At 34.1% G+C, this 22,208-nt stretch overlaps 1 protein-coding gene across 12 annotated transcripts in view; it reads right to left on the reverse strand.

Moving 5' to 3' along the window:
* Positions 1 to 22,208, reverse strand: part of CAMK2D (calcium/calmodulin dependent protein kinase II delta) — a 315,365-nt gene that overhangs the window by 24,823 nt on the left and 268,334 nt on the right. For 5 of the 12 annotated variants that reach the window (XM_027600484.2, XM_027600478.2, XM_027600476.2 and 2 more), the window contains exons 14-16: positions 20,507 to 20,566; positions 18,491 to 18,532; positions 16,097 to 16,145 (exon numbers count right to left, since the gene is read on the reverse strand). In XM_027600484.2, the coding sequence (XP_027456285.1) occupies positions 16,097 to 16,145; positions 18,491 to 18,532; positions 20,507 to 20,566 (151 nt within the window). The remainder of the gene's footprint in view (positions 1 to 16,096; positions 16,146 to 18,490; positions 18,533 to 20,506; positions 20,567 to 22,208) is intronic. The other 7 variants (XM_027600483.2, XM_027600480.2, XM_027600482.2 and 4 more) reach the window with 2 other exon arrangements.

Here is a 22,208-nt window from a genome sequence, read left to right on the forward strand (position 1 = left end):
CATCTTACTCTCCTCTTCTTTTTACTTGTATAGGTTATGAATGAAGAGCTTCTATTTCTTTTTGTTTAATTTAATTTTATTATAATAGTTATGTTAATCACCATACCTCATTAGTTTTTGATGTAGTGTTCCATGATTCATTGTTTGCATATAACACCCAGTGCTCCATGCAGAACGTGCCCTCTTTAATACCCATCACCAGGCTAACCCATCCCCCCACCCCCCTCCCCTCTAGAACCCTCCGTTTGTTTCTCAGAGTCCACAGTCTCTCAGCTTCTATTTCTTTTTTCTTTTTTTAAAGATTTTATTTATTTGACAGAGAGAGAGATAGCGAGAGAGGGAACACAAGCAGGGGGAGTAGGAGAGGGAGAAGCAGGCTTCCCCGCGGAGCAGGGAGCCCGATGCGGGGCTCGATCCCAGGACCCTGGGATCACGACCCGAGCCGAAGGCAGACGCTTAACAACTGAGCCACCCAGGCGCCCCATCAGCTTCTATTTCTTGAAGAGATTTAAAATACACAATCCCATATGCTCACACTGTTTCTACCCTGGTAAAAATACCTCTAAAAAATCATGGTAGTCTCTTTTAAATAAGCTACCTTTTCTGTCATTAAAGACCACTGACCTTTTCAGAGGTACTTCTCTACTATTCAAGAATATCTTTGTGTTTTTGTTCACCTTAATTTTGTATAATGTGATACAGTATTTGATTAGAATACTGTAAGTCTGAGTAAAGTAGGCTAGGTACAGAATAAAAATACTCTGTACTCAAAACAGACACCACCACCACAAATTATTTCCCTGACTGAAAATATTCCCTAGTTCAAATTATAAACAAATGACATTTTGGAGCAGCATTTTTTCCCTCACATTTTAAATCTGAAAAAAACCTAATAGTAATGGGTTTTCTGTCTATTACTCAAACTTCCTAAAATCCAAAATTCTCTCCTTAACATTTGTCATCTGTATTTTGCTAGACAGACACATTCTAAATAACTACATGTAGTGATGTTAAAGAAATCAATGATCCTGTAATAAATTATTTAACAAACAAATAGATCTCACTTGATTCGTTAACTTCTATCAAGATAGTTAGTGGCCCTTTGAGGAAACACTGAATTGGATAATTATAATCTCCAAGAGGGATATTTTATGTTATGGTCTTGAGACATTTTGCTTGAGAAGTGTGTAAATAATTTTGCATATATATGCTTCTTTTTATTTTTTTAAAAGATTTTATTTATTTATTTGACAGAGAGAGAGACAGCGAGAGAGGGAACACAAGCAGGGGGAGTGGGAGAGGGCGAGGAAGGCCTCCGGCCAAGCAGGGAGCCCGATGTGGGGCTCGATCCCAGGACCCTGGGATCATGACCGGAGCCGAAGGCAGACGCTTAACAACTGAGCCACCCAGGCACCCCTCTATGCTTCTTCTTAAATATGTGTTTTACTTTTGTGGAAAACAATCAGTCTGCATATTTTTACTCTCAACAAGAATAATCAAAACAGCCAAAAGTGAGCTAATTTTTCAAAACACTTGAAAACATTCAAGGATAAAAGATCAGTTTAGATGAGGGAAGACCGAATCATTACTTAAAATACTTACGTTAAATTAGAAACAAAGTATGTTTCTGAACTCAAAATTTTAACGTAAAAACCTCATAAATAATTTATTAATTTATTGAGGGTCTAGCATATGGTACCAGGGAAGGAAAAAAGCAGTGAATTAAAATAATCCAACTTTAAAACTCATGACAAGGGATGCCTGGGTGGCTCGGTCAGTTAAGCGTCTTCCTTCGGCTGGGGTCATGATCCCAGGGTCCTGGGATCGGGTCCCACAGCAGGGAGCCTGTTTTTCCCTCTGCCTGCCGCTCCCCCTTGCTTGTGCTCTCACTCTCTGACAAATAAATAAAAATCTTAAAAAAAATAAAATAAAATTCATCACACGTTAAAAGAATACTGTTACTTTAATAAAATAAATTTAAAAAATAAAATATGAACTTCTATTTTAAGGCAAAAAAATGAATTTTTCTGTACTTGGGCAGCTTTTGTTTATGTATGTAAGTTGGCTGGATTCTCTATGTGGATCTTAACATTTAGAGATGTTTACCCACTTATCTGAAATAAATGGCTTAGAAAGTAGAAACATTGATGTTAAAATTTAAAAAAACCCCACAGGTCCCTTTAAATTTATGTCCTGATACACATTCCATGTTGCTTGCTGCCTCTTCTCTTTTTATGTCTCTGATTAAATGTTACCTTCTCAGACCTTGATGACCCTACTTTAAATTGTGCCTTCAAATCCAGCAGTTCCATTCTCCTCTGCTTTATTTTTCACCTTATATCATCTAATATTAGGAAAGAATGCCCAGAAATAATATAATTTGACTAATCATGGGCCAGACATTTAACAAATTTTATCTCTTGTCAACATGACCATGTTTTATTATTGTTATTATTATTGTGTTAAACCATAACACTGTCACTTTTGAAGGTAAAAAAAAATGGTTAAGAAGTGAGATACTATTATCCTCAGAGAGGTTTACATGAGCAATTGGATTACATAGCCCATCAAGGGCTGGGCTGGGATTCAAACCTAGTATGTTTGACATCAAAGTACATGCTGCATCCAAACAGGGAAGAGGATCCTATGTTGGTTACTTTTTAAATTTGCAATTTTATATTTATAGCTTCTAAAGTGTGGGGGGAGGGGCAGAAGACGTGCATAAAAACCCACAGAGATAAAAAGTTGTGATGAGATCATAACTTTTAGAGAATTTTCATCATTTTATTGGCTGGTAGGAAATAGCATGGTTGGTATCCACCATATTTCCTTCCTCCATCAATTATTTGTTATGCCTATTACCAAACACAGGTCTAGATACTGCAGATACAGCAGTGGACAAAATAAAAATCTCTACCTTGAAGAAGTTTACATTCTAGTAGAGGAAGAGAGAGAAATTAAACAAATAAGTAAAATAAGTATTCCACCTAATGTGAAGTACTATGTGAAAAGTAAAGCAGAGAAGGAGAATGGAACTGCTGGATTTGAAGGCACAATTTAAAGCAGGATCATCAAGGTCTGCGAGGGTAACATTTAATCAGAGACATAAAAAGAGAAGAGGCAGCAAGCAACATGGAATGTGTATCAGGACATAACAGGCAGGGAACAGCAAGTGCAAAGGCCCTAAGGCAGGAATCTGCTTGATATGGTTTCAGGAATAGTGTTCTTGAGGTATATAATACGAGATGAGGCCAGAGGGTAACGGGCGGCATGACTGGTGGAAGTTCTTGTCATGGAGGGACTTTTAATTCTGAAATGGCTTTGGCACACTATACTGTACACCTGAAACTAATATGACATGTTATATTATATATATAACATATATGTTAACTATATTGGAAGAAAAGTAAAACATAAAAAATAATAAAATGGCTTTGGCAGTCACTGGAAAATACAGAGTGGAAACTTGACACAATCTGATGTAGTTTAGAAGTGTTACTCTGACTACTATGTTGTGAACAGACTATAATTAGGTAATGCTAAAGCAAGGAAAGTGGCCAAGGAAGTCATGTCAATGATATGGGCAAAAGATGACATTATCTTGGACCAGGGTGGTAGAAGTGGAGGTTAGTGAACAGTTGTCATATGGGGGGAAAATGTGTGTATTTCGAAAGGAGAGCCAGCAGGATTTGCTGATAGATTGACAGACTGGATGTAGGGTGTAAGCAAAACTGAGGAGACAAAGAAAGCTCTAAGATGATGACCCAGGAGTATTAAAGGAACTAGAATATACCATAGGCATGTCAAATCCAGTTTTCATAGATGCATTTGAACACAGATACATGAAAAAAGGTTGGAGACATGATATATAGGAATAATGCAATTAGATCAAAACTTGCAGACTTGTACTGAAAGTATGATGTAGGTGAGGAGAAATAAAAGAGGAATGTTTCTTGGAGGTGTCAGTAAGCACTGACATTTTAAAAGCATAATTTAATCTATAACATGAAATAGTTTTCCAAAGAATTTTTATGTTTCTTTTTAAAGAAAACACACAATTGAATAGTTTGGGAATATTCAAACCTAAGTATAGGTTTTAAATTTTCCGTTCTAAATTAAAGAGATCAAACCAACCATCCAAAGGTATTTGCATATTACAAATTGTTTCCTTTGGGTACCGAAGTACCCACATACATATAATTAGTAGTACAATATGGCTTTAGCAGGGACATTTATTTTACCACAGTAAAACAAATCACAGCAATCCCAATAACTAAATCAGTCCTTTTGTACTAACCACGATGCTTATTTTCATATAATAGACTGTCAAATTCTGCTAAACAACATTGGCCAAGAGAACAATGTTACATTACATATCAAAAAAAAGGAAAGAAAGAAAAAAAAAGAAGGAAGGAAAGAAAAGAAGAGGAAAGGAAGAAAGAAAGAAAAGAAAAGAAAAGAAAGAAAGAAAGAAAGAAAGAAAGAAAGAAAGAAAGAAAGAAAGAAAGAAAGAAAAAGAAAAGAGAAAGAAAGAAAGAAAACAGACTAATTCACTAAGTTTTAAGTACAAACATTTTATTCAGGTATCCTTGAAGAAATTTTCTTTAACATAGAACAAAATTGTAATGCAAAAATAGCCATTCACTGGGGAAATGTACCAGGAGGTATAATTTCATTAAAGAGGATACTATAAGACTCATAACTCCTTGAGGAAAAAGGTAAGCCTTATTAGCCTCAGCCTAGTCTACCATATCCAGCACAATGGGTGTTCAATAATTCTTTCTAAAAATCAAAATTGGATCAAATATTTTAAGTAGAGGTCTCTTTGTTAGAAATTACATATGTTAGGGGCACCTGGGGGACTCAGTTGGTCAAGCCCCTGACTCTTGGTTTTGCCTCAGGTCACGATCTCATGGGTCGTAAGATCGAGCCCTGTCTTGGGCTCTGTACTCAGCAGGGAGTCTGCTTGAAGATTCTCTCCCTCTGCCCCTCCTCCAACTCACAGGTACACGTGGCACCTGCACATACATGCACTCTCTCTCAAATAAATAAATCTTTAAAATAAAAAAAGGAATTACATGTATTACATGCATCTGAAATTTTCTGTATTGCTCACATGACTCTAGCTGTGTCCTTATGTTTATTTTTTAATGAACTTATTATTCCTTGTTTTAGAATTATCTGAATACCAGCCAGAAACAAAGAAGGTTTATTATCATGCAGAATCATCTCTGTCTTTTCTAGCCTTGTTCATGGGGCAAGAAATGTGGCTATTGCTTACTTAGTTAACTTACATTAGAGGTGCCCACAGAATATTCATTGACTATTTGAATTGAATAATGAAAATACCACTATTCCAGATGCAAAAAAAAATCCGTTTACTTCAACATAATCTCTTCCATGAAGCTCCTTCATTCAGTAATGCCTTCTCTGTTTCTTCTTGTAATATCTTAGTTTTCCACCTAACATGGTTTGAAACTGAATGAACTGTAACCAGGTAAAAGAGTAAAAATGCCCAGGACTGAGATTTATTTGACTACTTTACAACTAACGCCTCCTGAGCAAATCAAAGGGATCTGAGCAGAAGTCCATACCAACAACAACAACAACAACAGAAAGGCCATATCACTGATTCACTGATGTATAAGAAGAATCACTACATAATACAGACATATAATTTCACATAATTTCTAGATAGTTATTGGTAGAAAATAATATAAATTCAGCAAAGGAGATAGTATTTTATTAAAGTATTTTATTCTAATAAATAATTTCAGAATTATATAATTCATAGCTAATAAGAATAATGATAATTTAATTTCTGCATAGAAATGTACTAAAATAATTTTATATATTTAAGGTAATTTTATATAGTAAATACTTTAAAAATATGAAATACATCCCCATAATAATTCTTACTGGGATGTGTTTAAAGTACTAATTTTACAGTCCATTAGTGACATGATAACATTTTGAATATATAGGTTGATGGACACTATTTTTTTCCATTGCAATAATATTCCATAAAACTGCAGCAATTTATTCCTGTATTCAACTTTGAATTAAATGTCTTTTAATAATTGTTTTGGATAATTTATATTATTACTATCTATATTATATATTACTTTATAATGTATAATTGTGCACACTTTAAAAATAAGAGACCTCATAACAATCTTAGTAGTACTGCATTAAAGTAGGGTAGATAAAAACCTTACAACTCTGTATTATTGATTTCAATATCTAAATTCTGTAACCGGGAAGGCTGAGCCACAAAGTTATACAACCTGCTCTAAGAAAGTTAGATAAAAGAACTACAAACAAGAGTGTAAACTCTGGATTCCAATCAGATCCTTGCTAATTTTTTTTTATGTCATTAAAAAAGGTAATGAAGTTACAATCTGAAAAGGTAGACAGAGAAAGTAATAAAATACTTTAAGACTTGCACATAACTTTAAATTTAGTTGCTTATTAAATTGGACTATTTTTTTAGGCAATGGGAATACAGATACATGGAAAAAAAGTTTTACACGCAATATATATACAACTATATTATAATCTAAATTAGATCTTGCTGACTACAAAAGTTTTGATTGTATAAATTGTGAGTCTCTTTACCTCATATTTTAACTTCCACATAAATATCTAAGAATAGTATATGGTAGATTTTTAAATTCTGAATTATTAAAATGAATTCAAAGTTGTAAAACTGGTAGTTTAATTATGATTTGGAAATTTATTAAAGAAGAAATCAAAAAGTACATGGAAAGAAATGAAAATGAAAACAAAATGGTCCAAAACCAGAAGTGGTTCTAAGAGGGACGTTTATAGCAATACAGGACTGCCTCAAGAAGCAAGAAAAAATCTCAAATAAACAACCCAACATTACTCCTAAGGAAGCTAGAAAAAGAACAAACAAAACCTGAAACCAGCAGAAGAAAGGAAATAATAAAGATTAGAGCAGAAATAAAAGATATAGAAACTAAAAAAAACAAAACAAAACAAAACAGTGAAACAGATCAATGAAAGCAAGACTTGGTCCTTTGAGAAGATGAACAAATAGCCAGACTCATCAAAAGAGAGAGAGAGAGAGAGCTCAAAATAAGCAAAATCACTAATGAAAGAGGAGAAATAACAATCAACAACATAGCAATACAAACAACTGTAAGAGCATATTATGAAAATCTACATGCCAACAAATTAGACGATCAAGAAGAAATGGATACATGCCTAGAAAAATTTAACCTCTCAAAACTAAAGCAGGAAGAAATAGAAAATCTGAAAAGACCAATTATCAGCAAGGAGATTGAATCAGCAAACAACTCCCAACAAACAAAAGTCCAGGACCAGATGGCTTCATCGGTGAATTCTACCAAACATTTAAAGAAGAGTTAATACCTATTTTACTCAAACTATTCCAAAAAATAGAAGAAGGAAAATTCCCAAATTCATTCTATGTGGCCTGTATCACCCTTATACAAAACTAGATAAAGATATCACAAAATAAGTAAATAAGAAAGAAAGAAAGAAAGAAAGAAAGAAAGAAAGAAAGAAAGAAGGAAGGAAAGAAAGAAAGAAAGAAAGAAAGAAAGAAAGAAAGAAAGAAAGAAAGAAAGAAAGAAAGAAAGAAAGAAAGAAAGAAAAAAGAAAGAAAAAACGAACTATAGGCCAGTATCTGTGATGAACATAGGTACAAAATTCCTCAACAAAATACTAGCAGACTGAATTCAACAATACATTAAAATAATTCACCACAATCAAGTGAGATTTATTCTTGGGATGCAAGGGTGGTTCAATATTTGCAAATCAACCAATGTGATATGCCACATCAATAAGAGAAAGGATAAAAACCATACGATCATTTCAATAGATGCAGATAAAGCATTTGACAAAGTACAACATCCATTCATGATAAAAACCCTCAACAAAGTAGGGTTAGAGGGAAGATACCTCAACATAAGAAAGACCATATATGAAAAACCTACAGTGAACATCATATTCAATGGGGAAAAACAGCTTTTCCCCTAAGGTCAGGAACAAGACAAGGATGTCTACTCTTACCACTTTTATTCAACATTGTACTGGAAGTCCTAGCCTAACAGTAATTAGACCACAAAAAGAAAGAAAAGGCATCCTTTTCTTTGGTAAGAAAGAAGTAAAACTTTCACTATTTGTAGATGACATGATATTTCATACAGAAAACCTTAAAGATTCTACCAAAAAACTACTAGACCTGATAAACGAATTCAGTAAAGTTGCAGGATACAAATCAACCTACAGAAATCTGTTGCATTTCTATACACTAATAATGAAGCAGCAGAAAGAAAAATTAAGAAAACAATCCCATTTGTAATTGCACCAAAAATAAGATATCAAAGAATAAACCTAACCAAAGAGGTGAAAAACCTATATTCTGAAAATTATAAAACACTGATGAAAGAAACTGAAGATAACACAAAGAAATACAAAAGACATTCCATGCTCAGGGATTGGAAGAACAAATATTGTTAAAATGTTTATACTACCCAAAGCAATCTACAGTTTTAATGCAATCCCTATCAAATACCAACAGCATTTTTCACTAAACTATAACAAAAAATCCTAAAATTTACATGGAACTACAAAATACCCCAAGCAGCCAAAGCAATTTTGAAAAAGAAAAAAAGTTAGAGGCATCCCAATTACAGACTTCAAGTTATATTACAAAGTTGTAGTAATCAAAACAGTTTGGTACTAGCACAAAAATACACATACAGATCAATGGAATAGAATAGCAAACCTGGAAATGAACTTACAATTACATGGTCAATTAATCTTTTACAAAGCAGGAAAGAATATCCAGTGAGAAAAAAATAGTCTCTTCAACAAACAGTGTTGGGAAAACTGGTCAGCAACATGCAAAAGAATGAAACTCAATCACTTTCTTACACCAAACACAAAAATAAACTCAAAATGGATTAAAGACCTAAATGTGAGACCTAAAACCATAAAAATCCTATGAGAGAGAACAGGTAGTAATTTTCCGACATCAGCTGTAGCAACATTTTTCTAGATGTCTCCTGAGGCAAGGGAAATAAAAGCAACAATAAACTATTAGAACTACATCAAAACAAAACACTTCTGCACAGTGAAGGAAACAATCAACAAAACTAAATGACAACCCCCAGAATGGGAGAAGATATCTGCAAATGACATATCTGGTAAAGGGTTAGTATCCAAAATATATAAAGAACTTATACAACTCAACACCCCAAAAGCAAATAATCCAATTAAAAATGGGCAGAAGACATGAACATTTTTCCCAAGAAGACAGACAGCTGATCAACAGACACATGAGATGTTCAACATCAGGGAAATGGAAATCAAAACAGCAATGAGATATCACCTCCCACCTATCAGAATGGCTAAAATCAAAAACACAAGAAACAAGTATTGGCAAGGAAGTGGAGAGAAAGGAACCCTCATGCACTGTTGGTGGGAATGTAAACTGGTGAAGACCCCATGGAAAACAGTATGGAGGTTCCTCAAAAAGTTAAAAATAGAATTACCCCAAGGTCCAGTAACCATACTACTGGGTATTTATTCAAAGAATACAAAAACACTAATTCAAAGGGATACATGCACCCCTATGTTTACTGCAGCATTATTTACAATAGCCAAATTATGGAAGTAGTCCAAGTGTCCATCAATAGATGAATGGATAGAGAAGATGTGGTAAATGTATATACACATACATACACAGACACACAAAGGAATATTATTCAGCCATAAAAAGAATGAAATCTTGCCATTTACAAAGACATGGATGGAGCTAGAGAATATAATGTTAAGTGAAATAAGTCAGTCAGAGAAAGACAAATACCACATGATTTCACTCATATGTTAAGATTTAAGAAACAAAACAAATGAGCAAAGGAAAAAAAGGGTCGGGGGAGACAAACCAAGAAACAGACTCTTAACTATAGAGAACAAACTGATGGTTACCAGAGGGGAGGTGGGTGGGTGGGGGAGAGGTGACGTAGGGAATGGGGATTAAGAAGAGCACTTGTTGTGATGAGTACTGGGTGATGTATGGAATTGTTGAATCACTATACTGTATACCTGAAACTAACAAAACACTGTATGTTAACTATACTGGAATGAAAATAAAATAAAATTTAAAAGTATACCAAAAAACCCCAAAATAAGGTGAAAGTAAAAACAAAATTTAAACAGGAGTTCATCTGTCTTCAAAGAATAATATAAAAAAAAGCACAGCAATTAGCAAATATTTTTACACTGCAGTTCTGAAAGCCAAATGCTAACTTAATATAGGTCCTTGGTGGTCATTTTAAATATAAGTATTGGGAAAGTATGTTAGAACAAATTACATTTTTTTCTTATGAGAGAGCTAAACCTGGCTAAAATGCAATACATTAATATGCTTTCTATGTCACAAGCCTTTGTCAGTAAAAATACTAAACCTGTAGCGTAGTCTCAATATAAATATTATGAAAAGCATGTTGTGTAAATACAAGATTTTTATCTAAAAATAAAAAAGATTGGGAAATTGATGGCAGGAATCTTAGAACATAAATGATGTAGAATTTATGAAGTATTTAATAAAACAGGTGCTCCATTTATAGAGTTTTGCAAACTTGCTAAAGCAATTTATAGAAACTTTGAGAAAATTTATCAATATAGGATGAGCCTGTGTTTTCTTGTTTTAAAAATTTTAGACTTTTGCTATACTAGTCAAAATGTCACACACATGAACAAATCATACAACAGCAGTACATTGGATATAAAAAACCCATCTTTTCCTACCTCCCTTTTAAGTTCTAGTCACACTCCCAAGAGTGTTACTCCTTTTTACTGCTCCTGCTTGTGTTTTTCTGGTGGTTTCTTTTATAACTGTAATAAACAGCTTGTATTAAATCTCCAACTGAATTAGCATTCATTGAGCCTGTGTTTTCTTAATGATAAAAAATGAGCAGTTACATGTTTTTGTTAGTTGGTTTTGTTCATTTTGATTTAGGACTTTGTTTTAAGTGCGAGTTGGCAGCAGTTTTGACCCCCACATTTTGTCAGCATGGTTAAAGAAGCCTGCGGCTATCACTGACAAATTTAAGGAGGCAAAGAGTAAATGGAAAAACCTGAGTGAATATGGAGGTAAAATAAAGGAATGTAAAAAAGAAAAATAAAGAGAAATGAAGTTATTTTATTATTGGTGGTAGAGCAGAATAAATTCTGCATCAGTTCTATAAGTTATTGATCCTGATTTAAAAGTTAAAAGATCAACAGGCAGATATACACATGCAATCAAATTTGGATTAGAAATCTGAAAGAAGTTATTATGCACTGCACTACAGGTCTTTTAAGACACTTTTAACCTAATGGAATGACATAATTATCAAAGGTTTTTAAAGAAAACAACCAGAAGTTTCTTAATTTGCAGATTCTCTTGAAGAGAGAAAGGCATGTAGGACAAATGCTGAGTTACAAACCACAGAGGGATCTGAAGAAGATTGGTTTCATGTGATCATCTGCATCAGGGAATTCTACCCAGCAATGACAGTTTTCATTGTAAATAGAATTTAAGAATAGTTGAATCTGAGTATTTAGTCATCACACTGTCCACTAATGTACAGATTCACAAAGACATACACAAAAAGCTCATTAACCAAGTGATTCTGTAGATAAGCCAAGACCTTTATATCCAGATGTCATCAAATACCAGGCCCAATTCAAATGATACGGGTGTCAACCCATGCCCTTAACTGGGCCTTTTGCAAACATTCTATGCAACTTCATTATCATCATCTATTTGTCAGCAAAAGGAAAAAGAGGATAAACCAGAATGAAGTCCCCATACTCATAGCAATACATTTCTGCTTGTACAGAGCTCCACTGGTCTAGATCTGTAAGAAAGATGAGATGCAGCAAGAAATCCAAGAAGCTACTCAATGGTGAGCTGTATGCAATGAGATGCTGGAAGCAGGACGAGTGACAGAGCTAACATAAGGGCACAGAGGAGTCCAACTTCGACAGGTGTTGCAGAACTCTGGAACTCTAGGAAAGAGCAGCAGATGGACCAAACCGATGCATACCCATCAGGAAGAAGTAGCTGATTCTGAGCAATGGTGTTGGCAGATTATGAGGTGGAGAGACATTGTGGCATACAGTGACAGGCCCTGCAAACTGTGGTTACAGCCACAAACCAAAGGACAGTCTTCAAATGTATACAGTGCTGAGAGGACCATTGCTACGTATCATTGGCTTTAAGGACACCCATGTTTACAGAGCGCTGCACTGTTAGTGTTGCCATCTACAAGTATTTGTTTTACTAGAAATGTATTAAAAATGGAATGACTATTTCAATAATTTTAGACCTAAAAATCCTATTTTGAAAACACCAGTGAATTCTAATAGGAAAACTTGTTTGTTTTGGGGTGCATATAGCTGTTTTTACTGTACAGTGCTTCTGTGGTAGTAGCTATGCCTCATTAAGACTCCCATTTATTTTTTAAGCCATTACCGTCTTTCCATTACATGGTGTATCCCTCTGAGTTTACAGACATAGAGTTAGAGATAATATTTGATTTTTAAATATAGGACAAAATTAGGAAATGGCTCAAAAGGTCCACACTAGGAAGTCCACATTGCTTTGGAAAGAGAAAACAGTGAACTTAAGAAGCTTTTTAAAAAGAAAAATTGTAAAACAATCCCTTAGGATGACTGTGAGCTTGGGAAGGGAAATGTTGTGGTTATAACTAAATGCTGAAGTTTTTTTAAAAATGAAAAATGAAAAGACTTTTAGAAATAAAATGAATTTATGTTGGGTCTCACTTTTTAAAGTCAATTTTCTTGACATTTGTTGAATTAGATGAGAGAAACAGCCTAAATTATAGCATAAAAACTTCCATGTAAAACGTACAGAAGAACATCTTGACTCTTGAGTTGTTGAAAATTCTTGAATAAGACTAGTCACCAAGAGAAGATGTGGAGCTCAGATGAACAGTAGGCATTCAATAAATAACTGCTGAATGAAAAAACTGAGGTAGCCTACATACAGTTTAAGAATAACACATAGATTGGGGCCTTATGAAAACCAAAGGCCATTCTGAATGAAAACTAACAAGGAGAGTTCAAAGAAAATGGGTCTTCTCCAAATTCTGGCTCTCTAGGCACTCTAGGTTCCCTGAATGTGAAGGACTACTCATCTACTATGCCTAATACTTCCTTCCTCCTTAAGAGCAGTTGGCCCAACTTTTTTCCCCCTGAAAAGGCCAGCAAGAGGTATTCTGCTGTTGGTTTTCATTTCTTCCTTTGTCTAGGTCACCACGATGTGTTAATATCCTCCCCCCGCTGTTTCTTTATAGTAGAGAGGGTGCAGAACTGTCACTGCGAGGTTGGTCCTTGGGGATTGGACAGAATGTGCACTGCACTGGCATGGAAGCATGTACTATGGTATTCCAGGGATCATATGCCACCATGAAACAATGTAAGTCTAGGTGTTGTTGTTAGGTGGGACAGCCACCAGGAATGGATGGAGCATGTGACTGCATGCAGGAGCATGCTAGGGGAATATGCCTTTAAGAATATGTTCAGAAGTCTGGTGTTTCACCCTGTTAACAAAGTTGTATACAGAAGGGAAAGGGCTGGAAAGTATGTGGAAGAAAGACAGTAAATTTTGTAGGTAGGATGTGGCTTTGTAGAGAGGGTGTGGCTCTCTATATAGAGAGGTTATATAACTGATGGTCTTTTTGAGTTCCTACAGCTTAGATATAAAGGTAAATTTGGCTTCTAACACAGCTGGTCAGTAAACATTCTCTACCAAGCTACCCGGAGCTATAGCAAACTCTGAGGTAAAGAGAAAAGAGCACAGTCATACAAATGCAGAAATCAATTAGGGTCTTTCTGAAGGACTGTGTCCTGATTAATGAAGAGATTCCCATATAAGCATATCACCAACACAATAAATACATTAAAAATATTTATGACAGTTTTATATACCACCTGTCTTGGAGTCAGAATGATGACCTGGGTGATTTTTTAAAGTGCCTTCTAGTCTGACAGGTTTCCAACATCATTCAATATTAAAAAAGGTCAGCCACCAAAAAGCTGTGTGGGTCTTACAGAGAATGATGCCTAATGTGTTATATCTGTGACTCTGCGGCCACACCCACGCAAGGAAAATTAAGCAGAAACTTCAATAACTTATTCATTGAATTCAAAGAAATAAACCAAAACACTTTGGGGTCAGTAATCAACTGGACATTTCTTTCCATCTCAATATTATATTTAATTTCTCTAACATTTGGTGTGTGTAGTCTCAGCACGGAACCATAAAGACAAATAACTATCTCAATTTGTGAAATCCCAGAGGCAAAATGAAGCCAATATCATTGTTGTGATTTGGAGAGAACTATGTTCTGAGAGGTGCTGATATAATTTTATTTCATCAAAAAATATTATAAACTATAAGGTAGGACTGACAGGCATTCTGTTTTTATGTTGACATTTACATACATTAATAGCGATCATCCTAAACCAAAACTTAGTAAAGAGTCAAATTCAGGTGAGAAAGACCACTTATTAAAACCTTGCTTGTGATCACCAAGGAATATGTTTATTAGGATGAACTGCACATGGTGAGGTGCTGCTATTCTAATACTATTCAGCTGTTTAAAGATTCAGTCTTTCTAGTGGATAATGCACAGGTTTATTTCCCCTGATTCTTGCTCAAGAGAATATAAACATTTTGCTTGGCTGAAAGAGCTAATGAATCCAAAATACTTTCAAAGATGATGCTTTCTGAATCACTGAGAAAGCTAAATGGCATATCTGCTTATTTGGTTTAAAAAAATCTCTTTATCTAATGCGGCGGGCATCAGTGATTCAAAAAATTCTATTCAAATTTTAGCTCAGGAAAAGAGTGAGATGAATAGACCTACTAAATAAAATCCTTGACACAGCTATCCACCTTTCCACTGTAAAAGAAAAAAAAATGACTGACTACCTCTAGCAGAGTTAGGTCAGTGCACTAAAATATAAATAGAGAGCACACTTTAATATAATAGAGTCAGCTGTTCTATTCAACCAAAGAGGGAAAAGTCAGCATAGGTGACTGGTAACTTGTGGTCTGCAGGCATTTTTATTTCCTAAATTGCTTATCTGTCTCCTTGACCTGAGAGTTTCCAGGTTCTTTATTCTAAACATGAATACAGTTCTCCAAAATTGTGTCTTACTAATGCCACCTACAAAATGACAGCCCATGTTGATACTATTAGGTATATAATCTTTCCAAATAATGTTTAATTATCTGACAAATCATTTCTCTGAATTTGTTTTATGCTTATTTTTCTTTAATACATCTTTAATACTTTTTAAACATCCTATTGTTACCATTCTTTTTTGGAATGGCTTCTAGACAAGTGGCCAGTAGAAATTGTAGTTACACAGCCGAATTACAAAAATGAGAACACAAAACTGTGAAAGAAACTGAAGCAAAATTAATACTTCTAAAACAGCCATGAGACCAAAAAGAAGTCAAAGTATGTTTAGCATGTATGTGCAGAGGCAGTGAGATGTTCATAGAAATGCTGGCAATGACTCATTTATATTTCTAAAAGAACCTAGGCAACTCAAGTGAATGGAGGTCAAGAATAGATTAGGAAAGGGCACAAAAACCTAGGATAAAAAGGCTGCCAAATGTTGAAACTCACTGAGACCATTAAAGGTTTTAAAAAATAGTCCTTTTCATACTCTATTCTTGAACATAAGCTGTTTTTTAGACATAGATACACATTTTATATTACCTTCTGACTGAACATTTACAATTTGATATTATGTCCTCAGACTGTAATTACTAGTTTAAAATCACAATGTGCTTGAATATCCTACATTTGTCTCTATATCAAAACAGAGAAAAGAATGTGAAAAAATTGACAAAATCAATACATATAATCAAAATAATAGTGTACATATAAAAAGAAAATTATTTTTGATTTTTAGAATAGGCCTACTTCCCAAACTTGTTAGTTATTTGAAACAATTATTTTTCTGATTTATATGGAACTCTAATCAGGATTTTCCATTTCTGATTTGATCATACCTTTCACATCTTCATCCTCAATTGTTGTATTTGAACTCTCAGTTGACTCCTGTTGAGAAGAAAACATGTGTTAAGTTGCAAACAATGGAAAACTTCACTTTCTTCTTCTTAAAATTGGCAAGTGATATACATGTCATGCAAAATTCATCAGCAAGCTGTGTACATATATTGACATGCAGATGGACAAATACATTATGTGATTTTAATGGAAATAAAATGCCAAATGCTGCAAACATTTCAAAAAGGAGTACTCTGGTGGCCTACTCTGAAGCATGATAAATCTAGGTTATTTGTAGAAGCACCAAAGTATGCAACTTATTTTAAGAGCTGTGTGTGGCCGTATTTGGTTACAGTGCCCCATAAGGTGTGTTTTTTCTATATATTTATCATAAATTGAATATACTAGCCTAATGAATTTGACCCTAAAATAGAACACTTTCTCTTCCCAATTAATCAGTAAATAACCCCTTCTTTGTTTAAGGCACTGTATTAGGCACTGAATTCACAGCCTATTCGTCTTATTCCTGTGTAGAGACAGAAAGCATTTCATTGCATCATTTGATGAGGAAGCTAGGGGTACTAAGCTGAATTATGCTGAAATTGCTTTTAACAAGAATTTCCATGTTTGTGATAAGCGCAGTGGAATTATATGAATAATTTACTTTCAAGGACAATTAGATTTTTCATCCATTTCTTAATTAGAAACTGGCTGTTATTGATAAGAAACCTGCTCCCATAATGGGAAGACAAAGCTATTTCTTTGTAAAACTACAAATGAAGTTGAAGATTAATAAGCACACTTAAAAGGACACTGTAACTGCCAGTATTAAGATACAGTTTTTTAAAATGATTTGTTAAATTTTTCCACTAATAATGTGCTAACAAAATATTTTCTAGCAAAGAAATTTAGTGGTATTCATAAGAAAAACACAATTTTCTACTTGTAATGATTAAAGGCTAGAGCTGAAAGAAATTGGAAACAAACTTTCAATCCAGAGCTATGTGCTCAGTGATGAAAAACAGATTTTGGAAAATGATGCAAATACCAATCAGTGTCCTTGTAGAGGTTCAAAAATCAAAAAAGCAATCAATTTATATAAATATCATACGTAATATTTAAGCCAAAGGGACAGACTAATTAAATGTGTATCCAGAGTCTCTCCATACACACAAAACCAAAGCAGAGAGTCTTCATGCGTTTCTTAATGCGACCTAGTGTTCAAATTTAAACTCAAGATGAAGGTAAACCCATGCACTGTGAAAGTAAACTAATTCATTGTAAGCAAGAAATATCATGCAGGAACTCTTACAAATGATATAGCTAGAACTATTGAAGTATCCACTCCAGCTGTTATGCTTGGTCTTTCATTTGCTAACGATATTAAAAAAATTGTTCTACACGATGCTCCTGAGTACTACAAGTCTTTTAGGAACTTAAAATATTTTAAATGTCATGACCATAAAATACATCTCATATTAAAGAATACTTGATTTTTTATTTTAATGATTTTAATATTGAACTAAATGTTAAACCAGAGGAAATGTGTTTTCTAAGATGTAAACATTGTTGATAAGAGTAAGGAGAAATTAGACCCATGACTCTATTTGATATTTGAGAAAAATCTGATGAAATATTTTTTCCTTCCCTTAGAGATACAATAAAATATGAGAATTAGTAAATTGGAAACATGGAATATGTTCAGAAAATGTCTTCTTTCATCCTATAGCATGTATACAAGTACTATCATTTAGTTAACATGCTACACAAACAATCTACAACAGACAGAAAACATTCCAGTCTTCTTTCAGCCTAAGTGGTTAAATATCTGTTACTGAAATGCATATAATTCAACAAAAACAAACATTTCATAAGAATTGAAACTCCCTGATTATCCTCAATTTCATGCCAAACAACAAAAACAACAGGGAATTAACAGAAAAAGCACTATGACAACAGAATAAATAAAACTCAAAAGCAACGTTAAACACCTATGAACTCAAGTTGATTTTTTTGAAGACACTGAAATGATATAGCAAGAAATTCTAAAATTTCATGCAGAATATAATGAAAGCACAATGCACAGACAGACATGGAGAAGAAAAAAAAAAGGACCAGATGGAATTGCTTAAGATACACAGTCATCTTGACATAAAGACTTTGCTTAACCCGACTTTTACTGGCCATTCATTTCTCTTTCAAGATGTCATTCATTTTTGTTTTGAAAGAAATATGTGTACAATTCTAGATAAATTAAGTCCCCCCCAAAAAAGTGTGGTAGAAAAAGGGTAAGAATTTTCTTTCCCATGTTTAGATAATGAATTAATTTTGCTTTAGATATTTGATGAAATGTGTAATCTTGTTAAAGCAAGATGATGTTGATTCTTTCTGAATACCTTGTTTCCATCAGGGTTGTGGATTACAGTAGTTTGGGGCTCCTGAGTGAGAACAAAATAGAGAAAGAAACAGTTCGCATTGGTAAGTACATTCTTACGAGTGTGAGGGACAGAGCAGAGTGAGCCAGCTGACAAAACTAAATAGTGACCAGAGCTTAAGCGATGTTAACCACTGTCAGAGGTAGCAGCTGACAAGATCACTGATGAAAGATCTCCCTGATGAGCCCATGAGATAGGATACCTCAGTACCCAGCAGCAGCATGCAAAAGACCTTATTCGTGATCAGTAAACAGACAAGGCTTTGAAGTTTGGAGACCTAAAGAGGCACTCACTGTTTCACAAAGTTCTGTAGCAGAACTTCCTTTTCTTTAGTGAGTAGGCTGTTAATGTGCGTCCTATAGAAAACGGACCAAGGACCCTAGAGATTAGAACTCTTTAAAATGATCTTGAATCCTTTGTGAGGATTTTTTTTCCCGGTGTATCTCTGAGAATGGATTATGGTGTCATCACTATAGTTAGTAGTGTATAGTTTATACACAGATAAATACTCTGAAAAATCTAGAACACTGTGCCTTGCTTAAAAAAAAAAAAAAAGGCTATCCTAAAGAATGTATTTCAAAAGTCCATAAGCAATTCTATGGAATACTGAAAAGGTTCATTTAAAGGATTCTAGAACTAATCATATAATCACTATAATCTACTAAATGCTATGTTAATTCATACCTAAAAATAAATTTCAGCTTTATGGACTACATATACAGATTTGCTTGTAAAGTCATGCTTTTCCATGAAGAAAATATTATTATTCCTTTCTGCTTTCCACCAGAGAATTGAAGAAATATTCCCAAGTGGAAAATAACACTCAAATGACTGATGTAAAAAAGATTCAGTGTCCATTGGCATGCTTGGCACTTTCATTGCATGATGTCTTGGTAACCGAGTTACTGCAGCTCACTGAAAATTTTCTCCAACTATAAGCACTCTGTCCTCCAGGATCTCCTCTTCACCACAGTTTATGCTATAACAGTTAGAGAACACATTTACTGCTTCCCTTCTTCCTTTCCCTGGCTAGAGGTGTGATTGACATTGTTTTTTACTCATAGATAACTTGCTATCTTGATATGTCCTTTTTCCTTTAAATGTTTTAAACTGAACCTTCTGGTTAACCCAAGTGAAATAATTTCCCTTAGTATTTTTTTATTCATTTAAAATAACAGTACAGAGTACAGTAAAAAATCAGAAATATTTCAGAAAACCTGTATCAAAATATGTAATAGTTTGAGCGAACCATTACGGAACTCAGAGTACTGAATGCCAGTATTCAAATCTTGACTTTTAACATAACACTATCGCAAAGTATTAAAATGATTTAGTTGTAAATAGTGTGAATTTGATTAAAATGGGCAAAACTGGCTTCCACTGATAATTCAAAGCTCTATGCTATACATTTCATTCTTTGGATTAAAGTGAAACAGTGATCATTTAAAACACAACAAACAAAAACCTCAAAATTACCCAATGCCTCTTCATCTCAAAAAGTGAGGTCTTACAAAGCCCTGCTGTCTTTTAATAAGAAGAAATGGGAACTCTGAATAAGGTCTACATTTACTGTTGTCTAGCAATCATCCCCTTAGCTCTCCTTGATGTCAGCATTTCCATCATGAAAGGAGGAAACCATTGTTTGCATAATCTAGAGCTACCATCAGAAGAGCTAAGAGCAACCAAAGCGCATTCTACTGTATTTCTAAAGCAGCATGCAACAATTTCAACTACAGAGACCACAGCTATCAGAATAATGTTCAACAGTGAAATGAGATCGTCTCATGTTAAAAGCACACTGCTTGGCAACTACCTTAACAAAAAGAAAAAAGAAATGAACTTTTCTTATATCTTTGAAAGCAAAACAAAACCCAACAAAACAAAATACTTATACATGTATCTATATAGTGAAAGCAAATGAGAGAAACAACAAAAAACAATGAAGAACTTAAGAAGGGTTACAGAGTCCAGGTATACCAGCGCTGGGGTAGGAATATTTTCTTTGGGGCTGGTTACCACGTTGGCTTTGTTGTTTATCTGTAGGTATGCAGAAAATAGAAACAGAGATGCCTTAAACCCCTTGGTAGCTGATGTCTCTACATTGCAGCATGTCTATGTGGAGATATAGACATGAAAATAAAGATCCACTGAGGATGAACGTGAAAGACACCGTGATGTCTGACAGGAATGATAATCAATTCTAGTCTCCGGTGGTCACACATAGACTAGGACTGTGTCTGTGATGGTGGGTTGATAAAACAGCCTTCACTGCTTTGGCTGTGCCACACTGGCCAACAAAGAACTGCTTCAGTGGAGCTCAAATTAAGTTTCAGAGTATGAAATAAATATAAACATTTTCATACTCTTCAAGTTGGATTCTGTTCCCAGCTTCCAGTTGTTTTCTGTTATGAATACATTCCTTTTTTTTTTTTCATTTTATTCTTGATCCTGAAGTCACACATAGACCGTCCTTCTCTGGGAAGCCATTGTCGCTTTGCTTAGTAGGTCAAAACTCAGATCTTCAAAACTTAGATCTTCTGATGAAATGCAGGCTTTATAATATATTTTTAAAATGGTAAGTCTGGACCTCCTTTAAAAAACACATGTTGTTTTTTGCCCAATTGTAAATGGGCAAATTGAATTCTTTACTATATTCTGAATGTAAAAAGACTTTTTTCACAATTGTTTGAGAGGAAAACACTGTTTTCTGTCAAAGTGTTACTACTTTGCTTTTCTTTCAAAGTGCTACTGTTGAAGATTGCGTTTGGTAATATCATTCATTTGCTTTAACATATTGGGGTTGACCTTAAAGAAAGATCATATCACAGTGGAAGCCACATGGTGAAAGCAACTCAGAGGGTAAGTATTATAATGGGTCCATAGAGAAAACTCTTTGTAGACAAGTGGCAACTTGAAATCACAAATGAGTTTGGGCACTAAAGAATCAAAAACTAAACAGTAATAATCAACATTCATTTAAACTCATGCATGATAACTTACATTATGGTTACCAAACGGAGCTATAAATTAACATTCATTCTTTTGTACTACATTATCTAGGTATTTTCTTTACATATTATTATCTAAAGGAACACATCCCATAATTTTAGTATAAATGTTCTTAAGGGTCTCAAAGAGAAAAATATACTGCGTAAAATAGATGAATACCAAATGAGTTTATAAGCAATTACACTAATTTTATTGGGACTTTCTGGGAGGTTTTTTTTTTTTTCTTTTGTATTTTATACCTGAAGATCATATTGAAACCAGGACTGGGAAGAACATAGAAGGTTAAAGAAATTAATATAGGCATGTAATATTTTGCTTTTCTATTCATTCACATTTGTGTGATTGTTTGGTATCAGTATTATTTAATTAAGCTATATAACACTAAGCTCTGTGACATGAAGAAAAAGAGAAAACTTCTGGTGCCCTTTACTGAAAAACTCTTTAAATGTTAAACCACCAATCTCTATTTTGCAGATGGTCTAAAATTTTTTCTTTAAATAAAAGTGTACAGAATTTAACATCAAATTTGTGCAATAGCCAGAAAGAGATAAGAGGTAATGGAATCTATTAAAAAGGGATCAAAATTTAGTACTTATGTTAGTATGAAATACATAATAAAAGAGGAGGGATGCACACAAATAATTTCCTATCAGGAAGAGTGCGTGGCAAA

The sequence above is a fragment of the Zalophus californianus genome, chromosome 2 (genome assembly GCF_009762305.2).
Source record: "Zalophus californianus isolate mZalCal1 chromosome 2, mZalCal1.pri.v2, whole genome shotgun sequence".
Classification (NCBI taxonomy): Eukaryota; Metazoa; Chordata; class Mammalia; order Carnivora; family Otariidae; genus Zalophus; species Zalophus californianus.